General features: G+C 47.4%; 1 protein-coding gene across 2 annotated transcripts in view; it reads right to left on the bottom strand.

Annotated features, from left to right (window-relative positions):
• The window catches only part of LOC115094243 (clathrin heavy chain 1-like), a 53,826-nt gene that overhangs the window by 7,240 nt on the left and 18,714 nt on the right, over positions 1-27,872 (bottom strand). For both annotated transcript variants that reach the window (XM_029607081.1, XM_029607082.1), the window contains exons 4-8: positions 25,505-25,654; positions 24,866-24,984; positions 17,003-17,173; positions 16,306-16,419; positions 7,787-7,960 (exon numbers count right to left, since the gene is read on the bottom strand). In XM_029607081.1, the coding sequence (XP_029462941.1) occupies positions 7,787-7,960; positions 16,306-16,419; positions 17,003-17,173; positions 24,866-24,984; positions 25,505-25,654 (728 nt within the window). The remainder of the gene's footprint in view (positions 1-7,786; positions 7,961-16,305; positions 16,420-17,002; positions 17,174-24,865; positions 24,985-25,504; positions 25,655-27,872) is intronic.

Genomic DNA, 27,872 nt, shown 5'->3' with positions numbered 1-27,872 from the left:
CACTGACTAACAAATGGAGACAGAACAGGTTTACGATGTCACTCCTTATAGGCATCCATGCTGACCTCAGCCTGCCAATATTCTCTGTCTCCAGCAAATAGTAGGCAAGCATCCCATGCTGTGGACTGATGCCTGGATAGACTTGGAGGAGTCTTGTTAGGAAGCTCCTCAAAAATTAGTCCTCAGTCTAGTTTTATCCAAAATTTAGGAAGCTCCTACAGTGAGAGATGTGTTCTTCCTCCTTCAATTGAGCAGTGCCAGAGCCAGGGGACTTCTAGCTCTTGCTGGATTGAGTTAGAGGTTAGGTTTGCGTCCCCCTAGCTTGAATACACCTCTTTTTTTTTTAAAAAGATGAGCTGAACACACTTGAGTAATAAAAGTAAAAAAATGGGGAAAGCTGGAGTGGAGTAGCCACTTAGTGGTTAGAGTAGTGGGCTGCAACCAGGGTTCAAATCCCACTGCTACTCCTTGTGACCTTGGGCAAGTTATTTCACCCTCATTGCCTCAGGTACAAACAGATTGCGAGTCCACTGGGGACAGGGAACTACCTACAGGACTGAATAATAAGCTTTGAAGTACCTGGAAATAAATAACTGGGCACCAGAGTGGGCTTGCCAAAAGGTACAGGACAGATTGAGGGCTTTTCGTAGGGCAAATGCCTCAATATTTACTAATTATCCTTGCTGTGGGTTTTTTTTTTGTTTGTTTGTTTTGTTTTTTTTTTAGAGGACAGCGCTGTGCTAAGGAGCTAAGTGGGGCATTAAGCAGCTGTACAGAGGAAATACAGAAAAGACCCCCATTGCATCTGTCTGGAACAGTTGGGAGGGGGGAATGAATTGCAGCAATAATAGATGCTCCAGGGAGGTCTCCCTCAGTGGGACCAGATGAGGCTTCTATTCCCAGAGAGATGATCACTGTCAGGGTCTGGCAGCCATCTTAGGAGCATGAAGGCGATGGAGCCTCCCCCTTATGTTGAGCTAGTGTAGCAGCCAATAAAGGTCCAGGGCTAGTTCCTTCTCCTCTGGAGGCTTCCGCTGTAGCCTGGGCATCTAAGGAGTTTTTAAAAAGGTACCTGTCTTGCATATTACAGGAGAAATCCTTGCCTGCTCATCCAGATGTTTCCTAGAGTTTTGGGGGGGGGGGGGGTTTGGTTTTTTTTAAAAGAGGAGTTCAGCACATTAGATGTCCTGTAAGGGATCCTGTAATCTCTCGAGATTTGATTTCATCTTTCTTAGCACATTCCCCCTTTGAACCTCTTAGGAAGATTTCCCTGGAGGTTTCCAGCCTTGAAGGTAGCTTTTCTGTTGGCAGATTATTTGGCCAGATGGATTTCAGCACTGCAGGCCTTGTCCTGAAGGGAGCCTCTCTTGTATTTACACTTGATATGGTCAAGATTCATATGGTCCTCCTTTAGCAGGCATCTTGAAGGGCCAGGATACTCTATTCTACATTCTTTGGATGTTCAGAGAGTTCTTCTGAAATACTTGAAAGCAAAGGATTTCAGAAGTCTGATCCTGGTTTTGAATGTTTGTGTGCATAAAAAAGTTAGGCAGTAATAAAAACTATAGTAGCGTGTTGCATTAAACAGGTTATTTTGGCAGCTTATGTAGATAAGGGGGAAGACCTTGCCTGAATAGGTCAGGCAGCTTCTTGGGCAGAAAAGAGGTCTGTTTCTCCTTAGGAGATCTGCAAGGCAGCAGGAGATCTGCAAGGCAGCACATGGCCTTCCCCTACATTCTTTTTCAAACATGGTCATTTGGATGTGCAAGCCAAGGAAGCGGCTGCACTTGCTATAGAAATACTGTGAGCAGGTTTGGCAGAATCCTGCCCTGTTCAGGAGCAGCTTGGGTACATCCACTCATCTGGACTTGGCTGCATGGATGAAAAGGAAGGAGAAGTTTATTCTTACCTGATAATTTCCTTTACTCGAGTCCAGATAAACCAGTCCAGAACCCGCCCAGTCTTTTCTGCCAAACCATATCTTACTTTCAGGTCAGATTTATATATTTGGAGTAAGGCGCTAGTGGGTGTCTTGGGACTTAAGAGTTTCTTGCCTTATTCTAGTATATATATATGCTGAACTTTGTAGTTTAAATATTTATCTCTCATAGGAAGCCCTTTGGTGTTTACTACATTTTTAGAGTTAGGTTGTTACAGATAATACTGGCAGGCCAAGGTCAGCATAAGTGGCTAAAAGACGATCAGCAAATCTATTGATGTGTCTTCATTTGCTGGTCAGTGAGCATAACTCATTCATCTGTACTGGGCTGCCGATACTGACCATTATGAGAAGCTAGAGATACAATAAGAAGGGTTAAAGGCTAAAATGAATGAGTGCCAATTCAATATGTGGGAGGGTGTGTTATTTTATTTTGGTTGTCTGGCTATGTATGTTTGTCAATATGATCTGTATTGGGTTACGATTGCTAAGAAATAGCAGAATAGTTTTGTTTTAATAAATGATCCTTAAAAAAAAAAAAAAGAAGAAGAAGGACACACCTTTATCAGGAGAAAAGGCACATTGGAGAAGTTACCTGATAATTTTGTTTTCCTTAGTGTAGACAGGTGGACTCAGGACCAATGGGTTATGTGCTCCCCTGCTAGCAGATAGAGATTGAGTCAGGCTTCAAAGCTGACGTCACCCTCTATATACCCCGGCAGTGACCTCAGCCATTCAGTATTCTCTTCAAAAGCCATTATGAACATATTACTGAAGAACTTGAATACAATTTTAAAACTTGATTAAAAACTGTGACTGTAACTGTACTCAAACAAAAGCACTGAATCCCAGCAATATTATAGATGCCCAGATCTAGGAATAGGGTGATGGCTTACCCATAACCTCTTTGGGGTAGAGATTCCTGTGCGATTCCTTGGCCCTGTTCATGGGCAGGATGCAAAGTCCATCTGTCTACACTAGGGAAAACAAGATCAAATAAGTAATTTCTCCATTTCCTAGCATGTAGCCAGATGGACTCAGGACCAATGGAATATACAAAAGCTACTCCCGAATAGGGCAAAGGCTGCATCTTCTCGGGCTTGAATGTCTAGGCGATAGAACCTGGAGAAGGCATGCAAGGAAGACCATGTTGCTACTCAGCAGATGTTGATGGGAGACAGTAGCTTGGCTTCTGCCCAGGATACTGCCTGGGCCCTAGTGAAATGAGCTTTAATCTGAAGGGGTAAAGGCTTCCCTGCCTCTACATAAAGATCCCGTGATCACTTCCTTGATCCAGTGAGCTATGGTAGCTCGCAAAGCTGCTTCGTCTTGTTTCCTTCCACCGTTAAGAACAAACAAGCAGTCTGCCTTGCGCATCAGTTCTGTATGTTCTAGATATCGTACTAGCAGCCTACTGATGTTTAAGTGGCGTAGGAGGTGGTAGTCTTGAGTCCTTGCGTCTCTCTAGGGACGGTAAGGAAATGGATTGGTTCAGGTGAAACTCCAAGACTACCTTTGGCAAGAAGGAAGGGATGGTGCGAAGCTGCAATGTTCCTGGAGTCAACCGGAGGAACAGCTCCCGACATAACAGCGCCTGCAGTTCAGAGATGCGACGAGCCGAGCATAATCGCCACCAAGAATACAGTCTTCAGCGTTAACCGGCGTAGAGAGAATGCACAGCGGCCAAAAGGAAGGCACTGCTAAGAAGTTCAGTACTAGACTGAGGTTCCATAGGCGGACCGGCCACTTTAAGGGTGGTCAGAAGTGTTTAATGCCTTTTAGGAAATGGGCCAAGTCTGGATGTGTCGACAGGTGGGCTCCGTTCGCCTCTGAAACAGAAGAAAGCCACCGCCTGGACCCTTAAAGGAGTTGAGGGACAGTCCTTTGTTCAGGCCATCCTGTAAGAATTCCAAAATCATGGGGATCTTGATAGACTGAGAAGAGAGCCTGTGTTCCTCACACTAGGCCTCAAATATTCTCCAGATCTGCATGTACGCCAAGGATGTTGACAACTTCCGCATGTGGAGCAAGGTGGCAATTACTGCTGCTGAATATCTACGCTTCATCAGGTGACTCAAGGGCCAGACCGTAAGAGAAAACAGAGAGTTGGAGCCTTGTTAAAATCGGACCTTGTTGGAGAAGGTCCCTGTGCGGAGGGAGGTATAGAGAGTTCTCCAGAAGCCTCCACATGTCTGTGTACCACAGGCATTTGGGCCAATTCAGGGCCACCAGAAGGACTAATCCTCTATGGCACTTATGAATGATCTTGCCCAGCAGAGGCCATGGAGGGAAGGCGTACAGTAAGTCCTCCTCTGGCCAGGTCATTGATCCCTTGGGAGTGCGGATCTCTTCTGCAACTGAAGAAATCGGGGGAACCTTCACATTGTAGGATGTGGCCAGTAGGTTGATGAATGGGCAGCCCTAGTGATCTACCAGGAGCTGGAAGACTCTGGTCAACACCACCCATTCTCCTGGATCCAGATACTCCCTGCTGAGAAAGTCTGCTCTGACGTTGTCTTTTCCCGCGATGTGGGAGGTCGAGATCTCTTGTAGATTTAACTCCGCCCATTCCATAAGGAGGAATATTTCCAGAGACACTTAGTGGTTTTTATTTATTTAGCATTTTTATATACCGATATTCATGTAAAAAATTACACATCACTTCGGTTTACATTAGAACGTGAACTGGCATGTAAGAATGCATTACATCACAACAAGGGATACATTAACTGGGATAACCGGGCAAATAAATGAAGGGCTCTTTCCGAGAGCCGGAGGGTAAAGAGATAAAGTGTCTGTACCTAGGGTACCTAAAACTGAAAAAAAAAAAGAGTCTTTTATCTGGGGAGCCTAAAAAACTGAAAGTGTCTTGTACATAGGGTACCTAACATGGACTAGTCTTCTGAAAAGTGGAGGAGAACTGCGAGCATGACTTTTAGTGGAGGAGGTCTAAAGCCGGATGGATCAAGTGAATTAAGGGAAAGCTTGGTTCCTCCCTGGTGGTTAATGTAGGCTACCATTGCGTTGTCCAACATCACAACAACTGTCTGGCCCTGGAGTCTGTGGCTGAATTGTAGGCATGCTGATCCGACAGCTTGGGCTTCCAGGTGGTTTATCTTCTAGCTCACCTCTTCCCTGGTCCATCGCCCCTGGGTTGTCAATTCCTGACAGTGAGCTCCCTACCCTTCAGTCATGATGATTAGCCAGTTCAGTGTGGACAGGCTTACACTCTTAGGTGAACTTCCTGTAGCCGAGAACATACTTCTATCGGTAGGTGGAGGCAAATCAAGTAGTCTTGAGACACTGAGTTCCAACGTGACAGCAAGGAGTGTTGGAGTGGCTGCATGTGTGCCCTCGTCCACAGAACTACCTCTAGGGTTGACGCCATCAGGCTGAGGACCTGGAGATAGCTCCACACCTTAGGGTACATTGTGGTTGTCAACGGGCGCAGTTGGCCCATCAGCTTCCTTATCCTTGGTGGGGGGGGGGGGGGGGGAAGCGACACTGTCCTGCTTTGTGTCAAACCGGACTCCCAGGTACTCTAAGGACTGTGACGGCTTGAGGCTGCTCTTGTCCATGTTCACAAGCCAGCCAAGTTCCTGAAGCAGGGACATGACCCTGCTGGTCACCTGGAGGCTCTCACCCAAAGACTTCGCCTGAATCAGCCAAAAGGTGCACCAGGATCCCTTCTTTCCTGAGAGCCACTGCCACCATAATTTTGGAGAATGTTCTGGGGACGGTTGCCAGGCCGAAGGGCACGCCCGGAACTGGTAATTGTGGCCCAGTACTACAAAGCATAGGAAATGCTGGTGGTCCTGGCAGATTGGAATATGAAGGTAGGCCTCTGAAAGGTCCAGGGAGGTTCAGCCCTCTCCCGATTGTAAGGCCATTATGACTGAGCGAAGAGTTTCCACACGGAAGTGAATTATCCGCAGATGATTGACACTCTTGAGGTCCAGAATGGGGCAACAGGAACCCCTCCTTCTTAGTACGATGAAATAGATGGAACATCCTGTATTTTCCTGGGGTACAGTTACTGGGAGTTATAGCCTTCAAACTGGAGGAGCCTTAACAGATTCCACTGGAAGGTTTCTTGTGCTGGGAGTTATAAGGAGACATCCTGAACATGTCCCAAGGGATGCTGCGAAATTCCAGAGCATATCCTTCTCGTATGATGTCAAGTACCTATTTGTCATACGTGATCGCGACCCACCGCAGATAGAAGAGAGATAGTTGGCCCCCTATCTCCTCGTCCCGTGGATGGGTCAGCCAAACCTGAGCCCGAACCAGTTCCTCTGTTTGATTGACTGCTCTGAAAGGACTGAGACCTCCCCGAAAGCAGAGATGTCTGAAATGGCGAGTTTCTGAAGGGCTGAAAATGCTGGGAGCCCTTGGTCAGACCCTTCATAGGCAAGGGGCACTGCAACCTTTTTTTCTTATCTTCCAGTAGCCGTGGCACTGAAGAGTCACCCCATTTACTGGCCAACTTTACCAGTTTTCTTCCAAATAGGACGGATCCCGTAAAGGGCATTTTTCTGAAGTTTGCCTTAGAGGTCGCGTCCGCTGACCAATTTCGTAGCCATAGTTGCCTTCTGGCTGCCACCACTAAGGCTACCCCTCTGGCAGAGGTACACACTATGTCAGAGCTCGCATCCGCTAGGAATGTTGCATTGGGCTTCATCACCTCTCTGGAATGTGCCCCTGAGCTATCTGCCTCGAGACAGAAGCAGACACAAGCGAGCCACCAGGGCACAACAGGAAGCAATCTGCATAGTCATTGCTGTTGTGTCAGAGGCTTGCTTAAGGATGGACTCCAGCTGCCTATCATGCACATCCTTCAAGGCCACTCCGTCTACTGGGATAGCTGTTTGCTTCGGAACGGCGTAGACCAAGGCGTCCACTTTCGGGAAATGCAGGCGTTCTTTGGCCTCTGGGTCCAAAGGGTACAGGGCCTCAAATGCCCGGCCTCTTTAAAGCTGGCTTCCAGAGCGTCCCATTCTAGGCCAGTTAATTCCTGGATGGCTTCCAGCATCATGAAATAGCAAGAGGTTTTCCATAGAGACACCAGGATGGGGGTTCTTCTTTGGCTCAGACATAGGGTCCGTGCCGGGAACACCCAGCGTCTTCAGGGTCTGGGAAACCAGTGCTCGCAATTCATCTCTGTGGAAAAACTAACATAGTTTGGTATGGTTCCAAGCCTGAAGGGATTTCCCTGTCCTCCAATGAGCCTGCATCCCCTTCATCATCTGTGTTGTCTGGGTCCCTGTCAGGGATACCCTTGGTAAGGCGAGGCATGCTAATAGGGCTGGGAGGACAACGCCTTCCCAGCTGGGGCTCAGTAGCTGACTGCGCCTGAACAAAGGCGTGAAGGTGCTGAAAGAATCCCACCCAAGAGAAGGTCGCTGGGTCCAAGCCTAGGCCAGGAGGAACTGGGTTAGGCACCGCCGAACTGCCCTCTCCCAAGGAGGGAGCAGTCCAGTGATTGTTCAAATCTGGGGTACTACCAGATAAGGTCATGGCTGACCCGTCCTCCGACTGAGAGGGACCAGGCTTGGAGACATTCTGGAGTCCAGCCCTCCCTGGACCTCCTCACAGTGCTAACACAGGAGGTCAGACTGTGCAGCCCTAATATGGCAGGCAGCACAGAGTGTCGCTTGTGCTTCTAGGGCGACGTCAGCTTTGAAACCTGACTCCGTCTCCATCTGCTAGCAGGGGAGCACATAACCCATTGGTCCTGAGTTCATCTGGCTACATGCTAGGAAATCTGACTTTTTAGGTTATTACTCCAGTCTTTTCAGCTCTGGGATGCCAAGAAGTCAGATGTATGGCATAAATTTGTTCACTTACTTTCCCATTCCTGCACACTCCCACAATGCCTTGCTCCCTGGAGGCAGGCACAGTAGCAAAGACAATGTCCTTTGTCACTTGGACACTCTGGACCAGCTGTGCCGTCTCAATGTCTGAGAGAAAGAGGAAGCCATGCTTTGTCAGGACCAGCACTAGTCCAAGGTGAGAGGAAATCTAAGGCAAAAACAGAACAAGAGAAAAATGTAATCAAGGGGTTACAAGAGGCAGGATAGAAGGCTAGCAAACATTTAAACTAGACCAAGTCTTAGGGCTGGAAATCCATGGCATTCCACTGTATTTATGTTACAGACAGTACATAAAGAACTGTAAAGCCCAAATAGACTGCCCATTTTCCCTACAATATCACAGAATATTTGATCTCCTTTTTTACCTTTGCTTCATCACCATTAAGGAGCATCAGTGTTTGCATGAATTTAAGCAGGCATGAGATAATGGTAGTTTATTTCTCTCTAGCCAATGCACACTCTCAGATTTAAGAGAATTGATTCCTGAAAAGAGAGTGTTTTAAAGTTGAAATGGATTGTCTCATAAGCAAAATGTCAATGGGGCATCAATTCCAGCACCAAAACTCAATACCCTAATTTCATCAAAATAACCCAGAATTTGGTATTATTGTATTCACCGCATTTATTTTTGCCAGAGGGAGAGGTAATTGAGAAATTACTTACCTGATAATTTCGTTTTCCTTAGTGTAGAAAGATGGACACAGGACCAATGGGTATTGTGCTCTCCTGATAGCAGATGGGAGACTGAGTCAGATTTCAAAGCTGACGTCACCCTACATATACCTGTGCAGCAAGCTTAGCTCTTCAGTATTCTCTTCGAAAAGCCAGTGTGGATATATGTTGCTTAATAAATACTTGATTACACTTTATTAACCTTGAACTGGTTCAACTGATTATATATATATATATATATATATATATATATATATTTTTTTTTTTTTTTTTTTTTTAAACTGGACCGCCAGTGCACTCAAACAATAAACGCCGACACCAGACAACTGCGGGTGTCTTGAACTAGGGGTAGGCCGTGGCTTACCCGTATTTGCATAGTCTCGAGATTTGTTATCAGATGTTCTCTATTTCTGGAACACCCATGGGCGGGATGCTGAGTCCATCTGTCTACACTAAGGAAAACAAAATTATCAGGCAAGTAATTTCTCCATTTCCTAGCGTAGCCAGATTGACTCAGGACCAATGGGATGTATAAAAGCTACTCCCCTACAGGGTAGGAGGCTGCCCGTGGCCCACTTAGTACTGCCCTTGTGAAAGCTGTATCCTCCCTGGCCTGAACATCCAGGCGGTAGAACCCGGAGAAGGTGTATATGGAGGACCATGTCGCTGCCAGACAGATCTTAGCTGGCGAAAGCAGCTTGGTTTCAGCCCAGGAGAGTGCCTGGGCCCTTGTAGAATGTGCCTTGACCTGTAGAAGTAATAGTTTTCCTGCCTCTATGTATGCTGCCTTGATTACTTCTTTGATCCAGCAGGCTATGGTCCCCCGCGATGCCGCTTCCCCTTGTTTCTTCCCGCAGTGAAAAACAGGTGATCTGTTTTGCGCAAGGGTTCGAATATTTTCAGTATCGGACTAGGATTCTGCCAACATTCAGGAGGTGAAGGAAGCGGGAGTCTTCCGAATCCTTGTGCTCATCTGGAGATGGTAAGGATATGGTTTGGTTCATATCAGGTTCAGGAGCTCAGTGGTTAGAGCACTGGTCTCGTAAACCAAGGGTCATGAGTTCAATTCTCTTCAGAAACTTACACTATGCATATGGAACTGTACGCAACTGTATGGTGCCCAGGATGAACCTGAGGTAAGGTTCCTGACAGGATAGTGCTTGAAGTTCGGAGATGTGCCGAGCTGAGCATATTGCGACCAAAAATGCTGTCTTTAAGGTCAGGTCAGGAGACGTAGAGAGACCACGTGTTGGTCTGAAGGAATCCCCTGGTAGGAAGTCTAGTACTAGGTTGAGGTTCCATAGAGGCACTGGCCATTTTAGGGGTGGGCGAAGTTGCTTAACTCCTTTCAGGAAGCGAGACATCAGCATGAGTTGACTGATACCGTCCACGTCGGACCTGAAGCAGGCCAGTGCTGCAACTTGGATCTTGAGGGAGTTGAGAGACAACCCCTTCTTCAGGCTGTCCTGGAGGAATTCCAGGATTGTGGGAATCTTGGTTGTCTTTGGAAGGAGACCGCGGTCTTCATACCTGGCTTCGAATACTCTCCAGATCCGTATGTAAGACAGATGTGGAGAACTTGCGTGCCTGGAGCAGGGTGTCAATCACGGCTTTTGAGTAGCCATGCTTCTTTAGGCTAGTCCTCTCAAGGGCCATACCGTAAGAGAGAATAGAGCTGGGTCTTTGTGGTAGATTAGTCCCTGCTGAAGAAGGTCTCTGTGTGGTGGTGGTAGTCGCAGAGGATTCCCCGCCAGTAGTCTTCGCATGTCCACTTACCATGGTCTTCTTGGCCAGTCTGGGGTGACTAGTAGAACTATCCCCCTGTGGTGCTCTATCTTGATTATCCTGCCCAGTAGTGGCTAGGGTGGGAAGGCATACAGGTGTTCTTCCTCTGGCCAATTCTGGACGAGAGCGTTGATCACCTGAGATTATGGGTCTCGTCTGCGGCTGAAGAACCTGGGGACTTGGGCATTGAGACGAGTTGCCAGTAGGTCCATGACGAGGGGACCCCATTGATTTCCTATCAGCTGGAAGGCCATGTCCGCCAGTGATCATTCCCCCAGATCTATGCTCTCCCTGCTGCGGTAGTCCACTGAGACATTGTCTTTTCCCACGATGTGGGAGGCCGAAATCCCTTGCAGATTTGTTTCCGCCCACGCCACGAAGGGGTCTCTCTCTAGAGGGAGGAACCGTAGGCTCTTGGTTCCTCCCTGGCAGTTGATGTAGGCCACGGTTTTCGAGTTTTCCGACATGACTGACTGACTGGCCTCAGACTGTGGCTGAGTCGTAGGCAGGCTAGTCTGACCGCTTGAGCTTCCAGGCAGTTTATGTTCCATCCCATCTCTTCCTTGTTCCATTGTTCCTGGGCCGTCAGTTCCTGACAGTGGGCTCCCCACCCTCGCAGGCTCGCGTCCATGGTGAGCAAGATCCGGTTCAGTGGGGATATGTTTACTCCTCTGCTTAGGCGGTCTTCCTGTAGCCACCACTGAAGCTGGTCCCGAACCTCTGTCGGTAGCTGGAGGCGAATTGAGTAGTTCCCGGATGCTGGGTTCCATCGAGACACAAGGGAACATTGTAGCAGTCGCATATGGGCCCTTGCCCACGGAATAACTTCCAGAGTTGATGTCATGAGGCAGAGGTCTTGAAGGTAGTCCCATACCTTGGGGCAAACTGAGGTCAACAGTTTTGCAGTTGACCCAGTTTCCTTGTCTTTGGAGGGGGGGGGGGGGGGGGGGGGAGGCAGACCTTGTTCTGTTTGGTATCGAACCGCCCTCCCAGGTATTCTAGTGACTGGGAGGGCTGTAAGCAGCTCTTGGTTGTGTTCACGACCCACCCGAGTTCCTGTAGTAGATTCTTGACTCTGGTGGTCGCGTGGAGACTCTCCTCCGGAGACTTTGCCCTGATCAGCCAATCGTCCAAATAAAGCTGTACCATGACTCCTTTCCTCAGTGCTGCCGCCACTACCACCATAATTTTGGTGAAGGTTCTGGGAGCAGTAGCTAGTCCGAAGGGTAGCACCCGGAATTGGGAATGGATGACCCAGTATCGCAAAGTGCAGGAAGTGCTGGTGGTCCTTATGGACCGGGATGTGAAGGAAGGCTTCGGATAGGTCCAGGGAGGTTAAGAATTCTCCCGGTTGTACCACCATTATAACAGAGCGTAGGGTTTCCATGTGGAAGTGTGGTACCTTCAGGTAACTGTTGATGGCCTTGAGGTCCAGGATGGGTCGGAATGTTCCTTCTTTCTTGGGAACGATAAAATAGATGGAATAGTGGCCAGTATTTTTTTTTTCCAAACGCGGGCACCGGGGCTATTGCCTTCAGGCTGAGTAGTCTTGTTAGCGTGGTTTCCACTGGCAGTCTCTTGGAGTGGGAGTGGCAAGGTGATCTCAAATTTGTCTGGAGGGATGCTTTGGAATTCCAGAGAGTACTCCTCTCGAATGATAGGTCCCACTTGTCCGATGTTCTCGACCCATCTTTGGTAGAAGAGGGCAAGTCTGCCCCGTATGTCTTCTTCCTGTGGATGGGTCTGCGTCTTCTCATTGTGGGGTATTGCTGGAGCCTGCCCCTGAGCCTGCTCTCCTCTTAATGTGTTTGTTCCGAAAGGAATGAGACCTTCCTGAGGGGCGAGGTGCTTGGAACTGTGTGTTCTTGTAAGGTCTAAAACATGATCCTCTGCCCTTAGTTCCTCTGGGGAGGAGCGCTGATATGTTCCTTTTGTTCCTGTCTTCAGGTAGTCGGGGTACTGGAAATTCGCCCCATTTGTTGGCTAACTTCTCCAATTCGCTTCCGAACAAGAGAGATCCTTTAAAAGGCACACTCGCGAGGTTTGCTTTGGATGTCATGTCAGCCGACCAATTCCAGAGCCATAGTTGTCTTCTGGCTGCCAATGCAACACCCCTGGCTATGGTGCGCACGAGATCTGAGGTAGCATCTGTGAGGAAGGACACCGTAGGCTCCATCGTTTCTCTGGGTGTGGTTGCATCTCTGGAGAGGAGCAAACAGGAATGTGCCACCAATGCGCAGCGTCATTGCTGATACATCAAAGGACTGCTTAAGGATGGCTTCCAGCCTTCTGTCTTGGGTGTTCTTCAGTGCTGCTCCTCCCTCCACAGAGATCATAGTATGCTTTGAGAGTGTACAGATCATGGCGTCCACTTTAGGGAAGCGTAGGAGTTCTTTAGCCATGGGTTCCAGCGGGTATAGGGCTTCTAGGGCCCGCCCCCTATGAAGCTGGCCTCTGGAGCATTCCATTCCAGGTCAATCAGTTCCTTGATGTGCTCCAACATAGGAAAATAGCATGAGGCCTTATGGAGGTACACCAAAATGGGGTTCTTCTTTCGTTCCGTTATAGGATTCATGCCTGGAAGGCCCAATGTCTTTAGAATCTGGGACACGAGGGCTGGTAATTCGTCCTTGTGGAAGAATAGGAGCATGGTCCATCCCTGGGGGAATTTCTCCTTCTTCCAGGGAGTCAGTTTCGTCTTCTGAGGTGTCTGGGTCCCCATCAGGGAGGCTCTTGGTTAGGCGAGGCATATCTCGAGGAACTCAGGAGGTGCCAGGAAGGGCTTGCGCTTCCGGCAGAGGTTGAGTTGGGTGCGCAGCAGAGGCTGGTTGTGCCTGGACAAAGGTTTGCAGCCCTTTAAAAAAATTCCCCACCCAGGAGAAGCTTCCTGGGTCTATTGTAGTGGAAGCTCCAGAGGTACTTTCCTGTGGGGGTGCAGAGTTGGAAATACATAGGTCCAGGGTGCCATCATCAGTGGTCCCGGATCCCTCTCCTGGCTAGGGGGTCTTGTTTTGGTTCCCCCTGAGCCTGTTCGCACTGTTTGCATAGGAGGGATTCCAATTCAGGTTGCGTGGCTCTTAAGTGGCAGGCTGGGCAAAGGAAGTGTCCCTTGGCCTTCTTGGATGGCAGTGCCATTGTTTGTGCGTGTGTAGAGCGTCAAACTCGTCCGTGCGTGGAGGTATGCGCGTGGATACACTTAGATGTGCGCTCCGGATGCGCAGAAGTTATGTGCACGGGCTATGGACTGTGTGTGCCCGACTCCGATGTGCGCGCCGCTGTGCACGCAGCTAAGCATGTGCCTTTACGGGCACGCTCAAGTTAGGTGCCTCGGCCTGCACCACATGTACGGGGGGGGAGGAGGGGGGAATGGCAAGATGGCGGCCCCCCGGAGGGTCTCCATGTGTGTGGGCCCTCGCCAAATGAGGGCTGCTCAACCTGATTTTAAACCTCGTCGGGAGGAAAATCAGTATGGCTTTTCGAGCCTTGGAGACCAGAGACTTAAAAGTAAAGATGTCTACCTTCAACAATAGAAAAAAACCGCACTATACCTGTTGTATATCAAATATGAAAAGCACAGGCCACAAACATAACATTTATTTATTTTTATTTAAAAACTCTTCTATACCGTCGCTAAGTTATATACCATCGCAACGGTTTACAAATAGGCACATAGACTAAGGTAAGTAAATGTAGGATATCATACATTCTAACAGATGCCAATAAAGTTCGGTTACAATTTCATAAATAAAATCATTATTTGAGTAATGTTGGTCAAGTCCAGGTATATTATTGAGTTACTATCTCTGAGATATTACTTCTTAAATGTAGGATTGAGTAAATTCATTCTCATCTGCATTACCCTGTACTTTCATTCTCTACCCTCCACACTTTTTAGTGAAGGTTTTACCATAAAGCTTATAGTATAATATTTATACATGAAAGTTTGATCTAATAAAATAAAAAATTTTCACTTAAAGTGATTTATTGTTTTTATATGTTAGTGAGCTGGGAAAGATATGCTTGAGGCCTGTACAGTGTGTTTTCATACAAGGTTTCTGGTCTCGGCACTTACCGGTCTCCAGCTGCAGGGGGAGAGGGGAATACCTTCACCACCGCACTCTAATCTGCACCCGCTGCCTTTTAGCCACCCTGGGGGCTAAGTCCAAGGGGAGTCGGCTGCTGGACCAAGGCTCACCGCTGAGGGATATGGAGAATCACCTCAGGTGAAACCTAAGGGAGGGACCCTTAGGTTTCACTGCAGGAGAAGCGGGCCTCTCTTCTTAAGAGGTAAATTTTCTCTTTTTCTTCTTGCTGTAAATGTTATACTATTCTCTTTTGGATAGTGTCCGCATCTGCTATGGAGACGGAGAAATACTGAAGAGCTAAGCTTGCTGCACGAGTATATGTAGGGTGACATCAGCTTTGAAATCTGACTCAAGTCTTCCATCTGCTATCAGGAGAACACAATACCCATTGGTCCTATGTCCATCTGGCTACACGCTAGGAAATTTGCCTTTAGTAATTCCTGAGGGGGAATTGAACCCTGGCTTCCCTGGTTCAGGGCCCATTGCTCTGACCACTCGACTACTCCTCCACTCCAATATTACTGTAAAAAAAGTAAAGTCATGCCTACAGAACAATGCACTGTTTTTGAGGAGAAGAAGTCAGATACTCTTCCTATTGATGTCACTTTGCCAGGCCTCATGGTGATCAGCACACCAGTTTGCCTGTTGGGAAAGCTGAAACAAGTATTGCAAGTTGGATAATGGGTTTCAGTTTAAGAACTATAACTCTGAATCTTAGTTCATATATACAATGTTTAAATCTTTGGAGTCTATAAACTAACCAGCAATCAAAAATCACTCATTTTAATGCCCAATTTATATAAGTAAAGATATGCAGAATGTGGCATTGTTAGTGCCATGTTAAAAGCTGGCATGGCTGTGCCAAGGCAGTGTGCACTTAATTTCAAAGTGAAAGGGCTGGTTAGCACCCTCACCCAATCAGGCTTAAACAGCCCCACCCCAAGATCTAAAGGGAGGGGACATTCTTGGCCCACAAAATCCCTCTCTCAGACTCTCACTTGTGTTCTCTCAAATGCTTCTCAAAGCCTCACTGGCAGGAGGAAGCACGTTTCTCTCCTGCCAGCTGCAGCACCAAATCCAAAGTAGCACTGCTCACACACGGACCGATACAGTAAAAAAACGCGGGAGAGTGGGCAAGTGCCCACTCTCCCGGTGCGCACCCAAGACACTCTCCTGTGCGCACGATACAGTAAGTTAATGTATTTAAATTAGGCCCGGCAGTAAAAAGAGGCGCTAGGGACACTAGCGCGTCCCTAGTGCCTCTTTTTGGGCAGGAGCGGCGGCTGTCAGCGGGTTTGACAGCCGACGCTCAATTTTGCTGGCATCTGTTCTCAAGCCCGCTGACAGCCACGGGCTCGGAAACCGGACGCCGGCAAAATTGAGCGTCTGGTTTTCGGCCCGACAGCCGCGGGCTGAATTCAAAATTCTCCCCCCCCCCCCCTTTTTTTTTTTTTTACTCTTTGGGACCTCCGACTTATATCGCTATGATATTAAGTCAGAGGGTGCACAGAAAAGCAGTTTTTACTGCTTTTCTGTGCCTGTTCCCGGTGCCGGAAGAAGTTAGCGCCGACCTTTGGGTCGGCTTGGCTGCACATTTTACTTACTGAATCGCGCGCGCATACCTAATAGGGCCATCAACATGCATTTGCATGTTGTGGGCGCTATTAGGTGCTGCGGGTTGGACGCTCGTTTTCCTCCCCTTACTGAATAAGGGGTAAGGGAAAACGCGCGTCCAATTGCAGGCTAACAGTGCACTCAGACGGAGCACACTGTACTGTATCGGCCTGACAGACAGATGTACACACAGATATATATACATATTTTGTGAGTCTACAAAACTGCATTTTAGCTGTACTGGGTCATGAGCTCTGCGACGCTATTCATCATACATTGTATGTACGATTGTTATAGAAATGCAGGAGGCAGCAGCAGTAGCAGCAGCTTCCCTTACCTGCACTGCGCTAGGAAAGTCCCCTGGCTGGCAACTGTTGAATGGCAGGCTGCCTCGGCTGTTACATAGAGCAGTATTCCCAGCTTTGTGGGGTCCCAATTCTACCACATGAAGCTGTAATGCAGGAAATTGAAATTTAGAAAAATGATAGCCTTGATTTATTATTATTAGGGGGAAGCAGGTTTCTCCATGGCTGAAGCTTTAATTGCCAACTTTCAAACACTGCTTTGTTTGACACTTTGAAACATGCAATGTGGAAACGAAAGATCAGTGCTCACATTAGAAGCCACACACATCAATAGGGTCCCAATAAGCTCTTCCCTCTTACATCTCTTCCTGTTAATATATAGAATAGAACTTCCATTCACTTCAATGGGATGTCATCTGCCCCTCCCCTCAACACTACTTTGTTAAATTGTAATTCATTTTAATTGTGCAAATTAATATTTGACACTCCATTACTATTCAGTTTCTCATAGTGTGTGTGCTTGTACACACCATACCTGTAAGGGTGAAGCACCAAATATTGGATTGTAAGTATCTAGTCTCATTCAATACTACTTTACGTAAAGACTGAAGCGGCATAAAACTTTAAAATACCTCATATTTAAATGGATAGGGAAGGAAATAAGGGGGAGCAGGAGGAAACAAGGAAGAACATCTAGTCACACTGTGGTGAGCTCCACCTGACACTAACCTGCCCAGACATTTCTTTTGCTCTACTGCGTACAGCTGCCACTAGCACAGATGAGGGGTGTAGGTTCCTGGAGAAGGTGTACTGAGGTAAAGCCACAGCCTGAGCTTGTATCACCTGCCCAAGCTGCCCACTACGGGAATACAGCTGTGTCATTCCAACTATATGGCCTTTCTGTGGAGAGAAAACAAGACATCAGAGCAGAAAGAAACCGAAGAGCTAAGAGGGGAATGCTTTAAAAAGCTAGAACTTCTTGTGGAAGTCATTTTGGTTACGGTGTATTATGTACTACATGTAATGCTTAAGTCTACTACACTCCAAACCTGTTGTGGAACTGTGAACTGTTCATGAAGTTCAAAAAGTCACTGTTTCCTAGCGTGTAGCCAGATGGACTCAGGACCAATGGGTATTGTGCTCTTCTGCTAGCAGATGGGAGACGGAATCAGATTTCAAAGCTGACGTCACTCTAGATATACCCCTGCAGTAACCTCAGCTCTTCAGTATCTCTCTGTCTCCTGGCAGATGCGGACACTATCCCACACACTAGAATAGTGTTAAGAATTACAGCAAAGAAGAAACAAAATTTACCTTAAGGAATTTTGAGCCCCACTCTCCTGCCTAAGGATCCCTCCTTAGGCAGGAGAGTGGGGCTCCTGCCTAAGGAGGGATCCTCCTTAGGCAGGAGGATCCCTCCTTAGGCAGGATACCTAAGGATCCCTCCTCCAGTCAAGAATTCCTGAGGTTGATCTCTGATATCCCTCAGAGGTGTGCCTTGGTCTGGTAGCTGGTTCCTGGGGGTGGACTTAGCCCCCCAGTGTGGCTGAAAGGCAGCGGGTGCAGAAATGAGCGCGGCGGTGAAGGTAATTCCCTCTCCCCCACAGCTGGAGACAGTCCGGCACACGATCGGTAAGCGCCGAGACCAGGTAAGAAAAAAAAAAAAAGAAGTCTTTAAATTCAGGTCTCTGGTCTCCACAGCTCGGATTGCCGTACCGAATCAGTCCCGGCGAGATTAGAAAGGAGCACCAATAGAGTTGAGGAGCCCTGGTTAGGCTAGGCCCTGATCCGGTGCAAGGGTCCACACATGTGGAGACCCTCGGGGGGGGGGGGGGGGGGGGGGGCAGCGGCACCATCTTCCCTTATCGCCAGTGGTATGCACAGGGCAGGCTGGGCGGCCGATGCGCCTAACTTGCACGCGTTCATAGCTGCGCCCACCCCGCGCGCACAGCCGCGTTTACAACTGCACGCACGCAAACAGAGAGACAATGGCACCGATGCCCAAGAAGGCCAGAAGGCACTCTTCGCACAGCCTGCCGCATAAGAGCCACGCAACCTGAATTGGAGTCCTGCCTGTGTCAACATTGCGAAGAAGCCCAGGGGGAACCAAAGCCTGGTCCCTTACTATCGGGAGATAGTTCCGGAACTACTGACGATAGCTCCCCGGACTTATGCATCTCCGAGATAGCTTCCCCACAGGAGGGCACCTCTGGAGCCCTACTCTGACCTCCCCTGAGATTAACATAGACCCAGGGACCTTCTCCTGGTTGGAATTTTTTCCCAGGGGCTGCAAACCTTCGTTCATGCGTAATCAGCCCCAACTGCACCCAGGCTCAACCCCTGCTGGAAGCACAAAATCCTCCCGGCCCTGCTCAGATGGCTCAAGACATGCCTCGCCTAACCAAGAACTTCTCTAACAGGGACCCAGACCCCTCAGATAAGAGTGACTCCCTGGAAGAAGGAGAAATCCCTCCAGGAATGGAATCATACCAAGCCATGCTTTACTTTTTCCACAAGGACGAATTACCAGCCCTGGTTTCCCAGACTCTGAAAACTCTGGTTATTTCTGGCATGGACCCTATGGTGGAACCAAAGAAGAGCCCCATCTTGGTGTCCCTTCGTAAGGCCTCATGCTACTTTCCAATGATGGAAGCCATTCAGGAACTGATTGACTGGAATGGGATGCCCCGGAAGCCAGCTTCAAAGGGGGTCGGGCCTTGGAAGCCCTATACCCTCTAGAACCAGCGACAAAGGAATGCCTGCGTTTCCCGAAAGTGGACGCTATGGTCTGTGCCTTCTCAAAGCGAACAACAATTCCCATTGAGGGAGGGCTGCATTGAAGGACACTCAGGACAGATGACTGGAATCCATCCTTAAGCAGGCCTTCGACGAAACAGCAATGACACTGCAGATTGCTTCCTGCTGCGCATTGGTGGCACATTCCTGCTTGCTCCTCTTGAGAGAGAGGCAAATAACTCCGGAACGTATACCGGTGAGACAATGGAACCTGCAGCAGCCTTCTTCACAGACGCAAGCTCCGACCAGGTGCACACCTCAGCCAGGGGTGTTGCCTCGGTAGTGGCAGCCAGAAGACAATTATGGCTTCGGAATTGGTCTGCGGACGCGACATCTAAAGCGAATCTCACAAGAAACGAATTGGAAAAGTTAGCCAGCAAATGGGGCAAATCCCCAGTGCCTCAGCTACCAGAAGATAGGAATAAAAGATCTCGGCGTCCCTCCCCCAGAAGAACCAAGGGCAGAGGATCGCAGCGCTTTAGACCCTACAGGAACTCACAGTTCCAGGCACCTCGTCCCTCCGGAAGGTCCCAGCCCTTTCGGAACAGACAAGAGGGGAGCAGGCCCGGGTGCAGGCTCCAGACGTGCTCCACAATGAGAACGGGCCAACCCATCCGCAGGAAGAGGATATTGGGGGGGGACTTACCCTCTTCTACCAAAGATGGGTCAAGATAACGTCAGCCAAATGGGTTCTAAACATTGCTCGAGAAGGTTACTCTCTAGAGTTCCGCAGTATCCTAGAGACAAATTTATGATGTCACCTTGCCACTCCCACTCCAAGAGACTGGCAGTAGAAAACACTAACAAGACTACTCAGTCTTAAGGCAATAACTCTGGTTCCCATGCCCCAACAAAATACCGGGCGCTATTCCATTTATTTTATCATTCCCAAAAAGGAAGGATCATTCTGGCCCATCTTAGACCTCAAGAATGTCAGTCATCTGCGAGTTGGGTCATGAACACAGGAAAGAGCAGTCTGCAGCCCTCTCAAATCGCTGGAGTACCTGGGGGCCCGTTTCAATACCAGACAGAACAAAGTCTTCCTCCCTCCTCCGAGGAGAAGGAAACTGATCGAACAATTACGACAACTGATGTCCAATACACACTCCAAAGTATGGGACTATCTTCAAGTACTTGGCCTCATGGCATCAACCCTGGAGGCCGTCCTGCGGGCAAGGGCCCATATGCGACCGCTCCAGCGCATTACTGTCACGATGGAACCCACAGTCCCAGGACTACTCAATTCGCCTCCAACTACCAGCAGAGGTACGTTCTCAGCTCCAGTGGTGGGTACAGGAAGACCACCTAAGCAGAGGAGTAAGCCTATCCCCACCAAACTGGATCTTGCTCACCACTGATGCGAGCCTGCAAGGGTGGGGAGCCCACTGTCAGGAACTGACGGCCCAGAGACAAGGAAGAGGCAAAATGGAACATAAACCGCCTGGAAGCTCGAGCAATCAGACTAGCGTGCCTGCAATTCAGCCAAAGACTCTAAGGCAAAGCAATTCGAGTAATGTCGGACAACGTGACAATGGTTGCTTACACATCAACTGCCAGAGAGGAACCAAGAGCCAGCAGGTGTCTCTGGCAATAGACCCTCTCATGGCAAGGGCGGAGATAAACCTATAAGGGATTTCTGCCTCCCATATCGCAGAAGAGACAACGTTTCAGCAGACTTCCTCAGCAGAGAGAATCTGGATCCAGGGGAATGGACGCTGTCTACCACAGCCTTCCAACTGATAGTAAATTGCTGGGGCCCTCCCAGCCATGGACCTACTGGCCACCCGTCTCAGTGCCCAAGTCCTCAGGTTCTTCAGCCGCAGACGAGAGCTGCAATCCCAAGGAATCAATGCTCTCGTGCAGGCTTGGCCAGAGGAAGACTAACTGTACGCCTTTCCCCCCCATGGCCAGGATCATCCGCAAGATAGAACATCACAGGGGACTAGTTCTACTAGTGGCCCCGGATTGGCCAAGACGACCATGGTACGCAGACATGCAAGGACTCCTTGCAGGGAGCCCTCTGTGTCTACCTCCACACAGGGATCTTCATCGGCAGGGCCAGATTCTCTTACGATCTGGCACTTGAGAGGACTCGCCTGAAGAAGCGAGGTTACTCAAAGGCCATGATGGACACCCTGCTACAAGCACACATGTTCTCCACAACCTTGTCATACATATGGATCTGGAGAGTATTCAAAGCCTGCTATGAGGACAGCCAAGATCCCCATAATTCTGGAGTTCCTACAGGACGGTATGAAGAACGGGTTGTCACTCAACTCCCTCAAGGTCCAAGTTGTCGCACTGGCCTGCTTCAGAGCAGAAGTGGATGGTATCCGGCTATCAACCCATCCAGACTTGTTCTGTTTCCTGAAAGGAGTCAAACAACTCAAAAACACCCCTAAAGTGGCCGGTACCTCTATGGAATCTCAATCTAGTATTAGACTTCCTAGCTGGGGCTTCCTTCAGACCAACACGCGGTCTATCATTACGCCTCTTAACATTGAAAACGGCATTCCTGGTGGCAATATGTTCAGCTCGTCGCATCTCCGAACTACAGGCTCTATTCTATCGGGAACCGTTCTTTAGGTTCACACCTGGAACCATACAACTGCGCACTGTCCCCTCCTTCCTTCCAAAAGTGGTTTCTGAGTTTCACCTGAACCAAACCATCTCGCTACCAGCTCCAGATGAACATAAGGACTCTGAAGACTCATGCCTTCACCACCTGAATGTCAGCAGACTCCTGGTGCGATATATGGAAAGATCGGAACCAGTGCTTAAAATGGACCGCTTGTTCATTCTTCACAGTGGGAAGAAACAAGGAGAAGTAGCCTTGCGGGCGACCATAGCCCGCTGGATAAAAAGAAGTAATCAAGGCAGGAAAGCCCTTATCTCTACATGTTAAGGCTCATTCTACGAGGGCCCAGGCATTCTCCTAGGCAGAAACCAAGCTGCTGTCGCCCACAGAGATCTGTCGGGCGGCAACGTGGTCCTCCATACAAACCTTCTCCGGGTTCTACCGCCTGGATGTTCAGGCCCAGGAAGACGCGGTCTTCACAAAGGCAGTATTAAGTGGGCCACGGGCAGCCTCCCGCCCTGTCCGGGAGTAGCTTTTGTACATCCCATTGGTCCTGAGTCAATCTGGCTACACACTAGGAAATGGAGAAATTACTTACCTGATCACTTAGTTTTCTTTAGTGTAGACAGATGGACTCAGCATCCCACCCACGGCTGCCCCGGAAAAGGAAAACCTCGGATAACAAACCTCGAGACTAAGCAAAATACGGGTAAGCCACAGCCTACCCCTAGTTCAAGACACCCACAGTTTGTCCGGTGTCTGCGTTGATTGGTTGCGTGCACTGGCAGTCTCCAGTTTGGAAATTAGTTGAACCAGTTCAAGTTTTACTCAAGTTTAATCAAGTTATATCCACAATGGCTTTTCGAAGAGAATACTGAAGAGCTGAGGTTACTGCAGGGGTATATCTAGGGTGACATCAGCTTTGAAATCTGATTCCGTCTCCCATCTGCTAGCAGAAGAGCACAATACCCATTGGTCCTGAGTCCATCTGACTACACCAAGGAAAGTGAAATTATCAGGTAAGCAATTTCTCCAATTTACACATAGAGGCATGCCTCTATCCGAATCGTCCTCCAAGTTGCAGCAGTCTTATTTTATTTATTTAGGGTTTTTATATACCGACTTTCTTGATATATATATATCAAATCAAGTCGGTTTCCATTTAACACAACTGTCGCCGGGGGGCGTTACATAAAACTATAAACAAAGTATTGAACGGAGAACGTGTAGCGTTACATTTAACAATCAATAAGGTCGTTACAATCGAGCTCCAGCAGTAGCAGCAACACTTTAAAATGAACACAGTGCCAGGCCTCTAACCTCCTATCGCGCTCTCAAGTACATGCCCCTTACACAGGTTTCTGTAGTAAAAGGAAGCCCATGCGAGTGGAGGGGGATGGAGCACCAGAGCCTTGAGAGCCCTATGGTCCTTTTTAAAGTGTTACTGCCTTTGCTGGATCTGAAGCAGGAGAGCCGTGGCTCAGAGGTAATCAGGTGATCCAGAGAGAAAGAGGAAATAGGGGCAGTCTGGGATCCCTCACCCCCTCTTCTTGCCCATGTTTCTGTCTAATGATTGTCAGTAGGGACTGGCATCAATAACCCCCCGCCTATTGGTGCCACAAATATAAACGACATCAAGAGAGCAAAAGAATCTTCATAACTTATCTCAAGTGTCCATATTGATCACAATCCCGACATGGCCATGTTTCGATCACCACTCTGCTTCAGGGGATTCTCCATAAGCTTTCAACACGCTCTCAAAGCAAGGTAACGTTAGCTTCCCGAACATGTCCTTTGCTGATACCTCTTTAGTAGACCTTTTAAACGGTGGGGATAACCAATCTGCTTTAAGCAGATGGGAACAATTTTGGATTTTTCGTTTGAAAGCAGTAGTCCCGAATGGTCTTAATGAGATGATTAATTGGTATTCCCTGATTTAATTGTGATATTTGATAACATCATGACGCTGCTATACGTTTAAAAGGAAGGGCCTCAGATGCCATGTTTAAAGGTCTACTAAAGAGGTATCAGCAAAGGATGTGTTCGGGAAGCTAATGTTACCTTGGTTTGAGAGCATGTTGAAAGCTTATGGAGAATCCCCTGAAGCAAAGTGGTGATCGAAACATGGCCATCTCAGGGTTGTGATCAATATGGACACTTGAGATAAGTTATGAAGGTTTTTTTGCTCTTGATGTCGTTTGAAATTAAGGTTTTGTGGTAACAGCCCGATATGGGACCTTCATGGTGATGGGACTGATTTTTAAAGAAATTACAAAAATAAAAAAAATGAAGATTTAAGCATACTAATATATAAAAAAAAATTAAAAGTGGACCAAAGGGACAAATACAGCTTGTTTACCTTTTCAAGTTGTATCCATGAAGGTCCAACAAATGTAATAGTGATTCTGATTGCAAGTATTAAAATTTTTCACTGGGGAATACTGTGGTATTTTGCCAAATATATAAATCCTGCCTTGGTCACGGGCGTTCTGCTCCCTCAGCCCTGTGCTAAGGCTAATGCTGGTTTCTCTTACACAAATTTTGGGGTGCAGGGGGAAAAAAAAAAAGTCTGTCCCTGAAAAGAAATAATCCTTTTGGGCAAGGGTGACTAAAGAAAGCAGTACCATAGTGAAGTGTTCCTGAGGAAGTTTCAGAGTCTGAATAGCCCCTTACAGAAAAGGATTCCACAGCAACTGGTGGGTGAAGGTGCCAGGGAGAAGTGTCTGGGTGTTGGCTGATCAAGCAAATCAACCAGAAGCTCAAAGAGGAAAGAGAATGAAACGAGAAGATTGCAATACCAAACAGGTACTTGGAGGGCATTTTCAAGAGCCTACCTATTTATGGGAAGGAGTATGTGAGACTGTACACATCCAAAAATACATAAATTAAAAATAGAAGTATGGTACAGTACCTCTAGTGTACCATTGACTGTGTGTTTTTCCTGCCACCAAATTTCAGTAAAGACTATTTTGAGGAACTGAAGAATGATTGATTATTGTGTGTGACTAACTGGTATGCAGGAGAGCTCCAGAGCAGAAAAAAATAAAAATCATAAGGTCCTAAAGAGATTCTTTGTGTCCCTCCCCCACACACACCCCCCAGTGTGGGAAATGCAGAAAGTCATGGGGCCTTGTATGGTCCATGACCCTCCCTATGTCCAAGAGCTGACCACGATGGGGGCTAAAAGTCTACATGAAATTGATAAGGATTTTCTGTACCTGATTAAGAGCAAGTCCGGAGAGTGCCAGCCACAATTTGCTGGCATCATGATGGTACCCAACAATCTCCATACCCTGCAGTTGTGGGTCCCTGGCAAAGACATGCCGGGGTTTTGAGCCTGGGAATCCAAAACAGAAATATGAAGTAAAGCATTTAGTTACACAGTCACATCTCATGGGCATATCAGAGAGGCTGCTAGCATACCAATAGGAATGGCTTGTTCAACTTTTAGCAAATAGCACTACTATGGGGCCCATGCATGCATTTTCCTACTGTTTGGGCTGTGACTACACTTTCCCCTAATCAGTGAAGCTGCTTTGTCCTTATTTGGTAGATCCAGTGACATCTGCAAAATTCTTTTAAATGGGAAATTTCTGCTATGCAGATATGGTGAGACTTTTTGGGAGAAGCAGATTCAAGATTAGCTGAGATGTCTCTCTCAACCTAAATAAGCATTTTATTTTACTTGGGAACATAATCGACCAAAGCTTCTGGACTTCCAAAATCAAGAGAACGTGAGAAAGATTTGGTTCATTAAATGTAAACCTATTTTCTTTGCCAAACTACCTACACATTTTACAAGGTGCACGTGTGTTACTATATGCACTAGTAGATGTGTTCTCCCCCAAGCACCTCACCTCGCATGTTCCAATGATACACATCAGCCTCCGTGACCACTGCTAGCATCTTGCCATTGATCCAGGCCCAGAAATCCACCTGCTTGCTGAACTCGTATTGACTGTGCCGGACCTTCTCTTCTACATTGTAGACTTCTGCTACTTTCCCTACTGCAGAGAGAAAGAGACAGACACAAATATACATTTCTTCTCCTCAGAACACCCTAGGCCCCAAGACTCTGCAACCTCTTTTCAGGAAAGAAGTGCAAACCATTGGAGACAGTGGGCTAATAAGTGTCACATTCTAGCCACACTAAAGTCACACATAGACGGGTCCTAGATAGCTCATTCCATTAACCAGAGTATCTACAGTATATCATGAGTCAAAATAGGGGGATCCCCTTCAACAAAATATCCTGACACATGAGACTGAGGAACCTGAAGTCAGAGCCCCCGATTTCTTGTGGCAATTCTGCAGCAATTGTGTGACAAGATTGCATGATTTTGCATAAAGTATTACATTTCACACTATGCAAAGAAAAAAAAGTCTATTTTATTGAAAACTTCACACATTGCAATTATTTAAAAACATTATGTGCCTCCCCCTCACCACCTAGGAGTCCTACTTGCACCATGTGCCCATTTAAGGCTCTATGAGAACACTGCATAGGTTTTATTTTTGAGCCTAGAAGAAAGATAACCACTGCACCTCCAACAACAGAGAGGTATAGACGGAGTCTAAACAGACATCCCTTTAGCTAGCAGAACTAATGAGGATTCCCTATGCTGTGCCTGTCTGGGGAGGGATATTAAATATCTAATATGGTATGATTCTGGTATGAGGATTATTAGATATCTAATAATCCTCATACCAGAATCTCTCTCTAAACATCTAGCAGATATTATCAACTGCTCCCTTTCACAAGGAATCTTCCCGGAAGCTCTCAAATTAGCCAGCCTTAAACCCATACTCAAAAAAACTGAACCTGGATGATCCCAACAACTACCGCCCTATATCAAACCTGCCGTTTGTAGCCAAGATCATGGAGAAAATCGTAAATAATCAACTTTCAAATTACCTGGAGGAACATAATATTCTACACCTGTCTCAATATGGATTCCGAAAAGAACACAACACAAACTCTCATCTCGCTCCTAGATCAGGTATACATTGGCATTGACAAAGGACAGTCCTTCCTATTAGCACTTCTTGATATCTTGGCGGCTTTTGACACTGTAAATCATACTACCCTTATAAACCGGTTATCAGACATAGGAATTGCAGTACCCGCCCTCAGATGGTTCGACTTTTCTTAACAGAGCCTACAAGGTTAAAATCAATAACAAAGAATCCCCTTGCACTAACTCCCCATTTGGAGTACCCCAGGGCTCTTCATTATCGCCCACCCTGTTCAACATTTACTTTCTCCCTCTCCGCCATTTACTCTCAAAATTAAAACTGAAGTTTTACATATATGCAGATGACGTTCAAATTTTAATCCCCATATCTAATTCACTGGACTCTGCTCTCAAACTATGGGATTCTCACTTGCAAACTATCAACCTCCACCTTTCAAACCTTAACCTGGTGCTTAACACTACTAAGACAGAACTCCTCATCACACCAGAAGGCAGTCCCTTTCATCAACAGCTGCACACTAACACACAAATCTCCCATGCAAGAGACCTTGGAGTCATTATAGTCACCTGAGTCTAAAGAAATTTATAAACCACACTACGAAGGAGTGCTTCTACAAGCTGCAAGTACTCAAAAAAACTCAAGCCGCTTCTTTTCCATCATGATTCTCCATAAATCACTTACAATTATTCACAAAAGCATACACCATCAGACTCCTCTTGACCTGCTACACCCTCTCAAACTTCACTCTACGACCAGACCCTTAAGGGAAGCCTACAGAGGATCTTTACACGTTCCTCCAAGCAAAGTGGTGCACCATTCAAACATCAGAAACCGGGCATGCTCAACAATAGGTCCCTCCATCTGGAACGCCATGCCCCCAGACCTCAGGCAGGAAACCTGCCTCCTAACTTTTAAAAAGAAACTCAAGACATGGCTCTTCTGTCGAGCCTTTCCCTGTTCCTAGCCCAATAGCTTGACTTAGAATTGTTCCCACCTCTAAGTACTCATATACGTTATGAGGTTGGCTCCTCTGCCTCCCTCCCACACCTTCTCCTGTAAATAGTTAATTATCTCTGTTTCTCCCCTCTTTATTTCCTATCCCCAGTTTTTACGCCCTTGTTACAATGTAACTTTGTTTCATCAATCTATGTCTCTTGTTTGTTACGGTTAACCGTTTAGATCGATGTAAACCAAGTTGATTTGATTTGTATCAAGAAAGTCGGTATATAAAAGCCTTAAATAAATAAT

Source organism: Rhinatrema bivittatum, chromosome 6, assembly GCF_901001135.1.
Source record: "Rhinatrema bivittatum chromosome 6, aRhiBiv1.1, whole genome shotgun sequence".
NCBI classification, from domain to species: Eukaryota; Metazoa; Chordata; class Amphibia; order Gymnophiona; family Rhinatrematidae; genus Rhinatrema; species Rhinatrema bivittatum.
The sequence above is the reverse complement of the archived record's forward strand: the minus strand, read 5'-3'. Positions and strand labels throughout refer to the sequence as shown.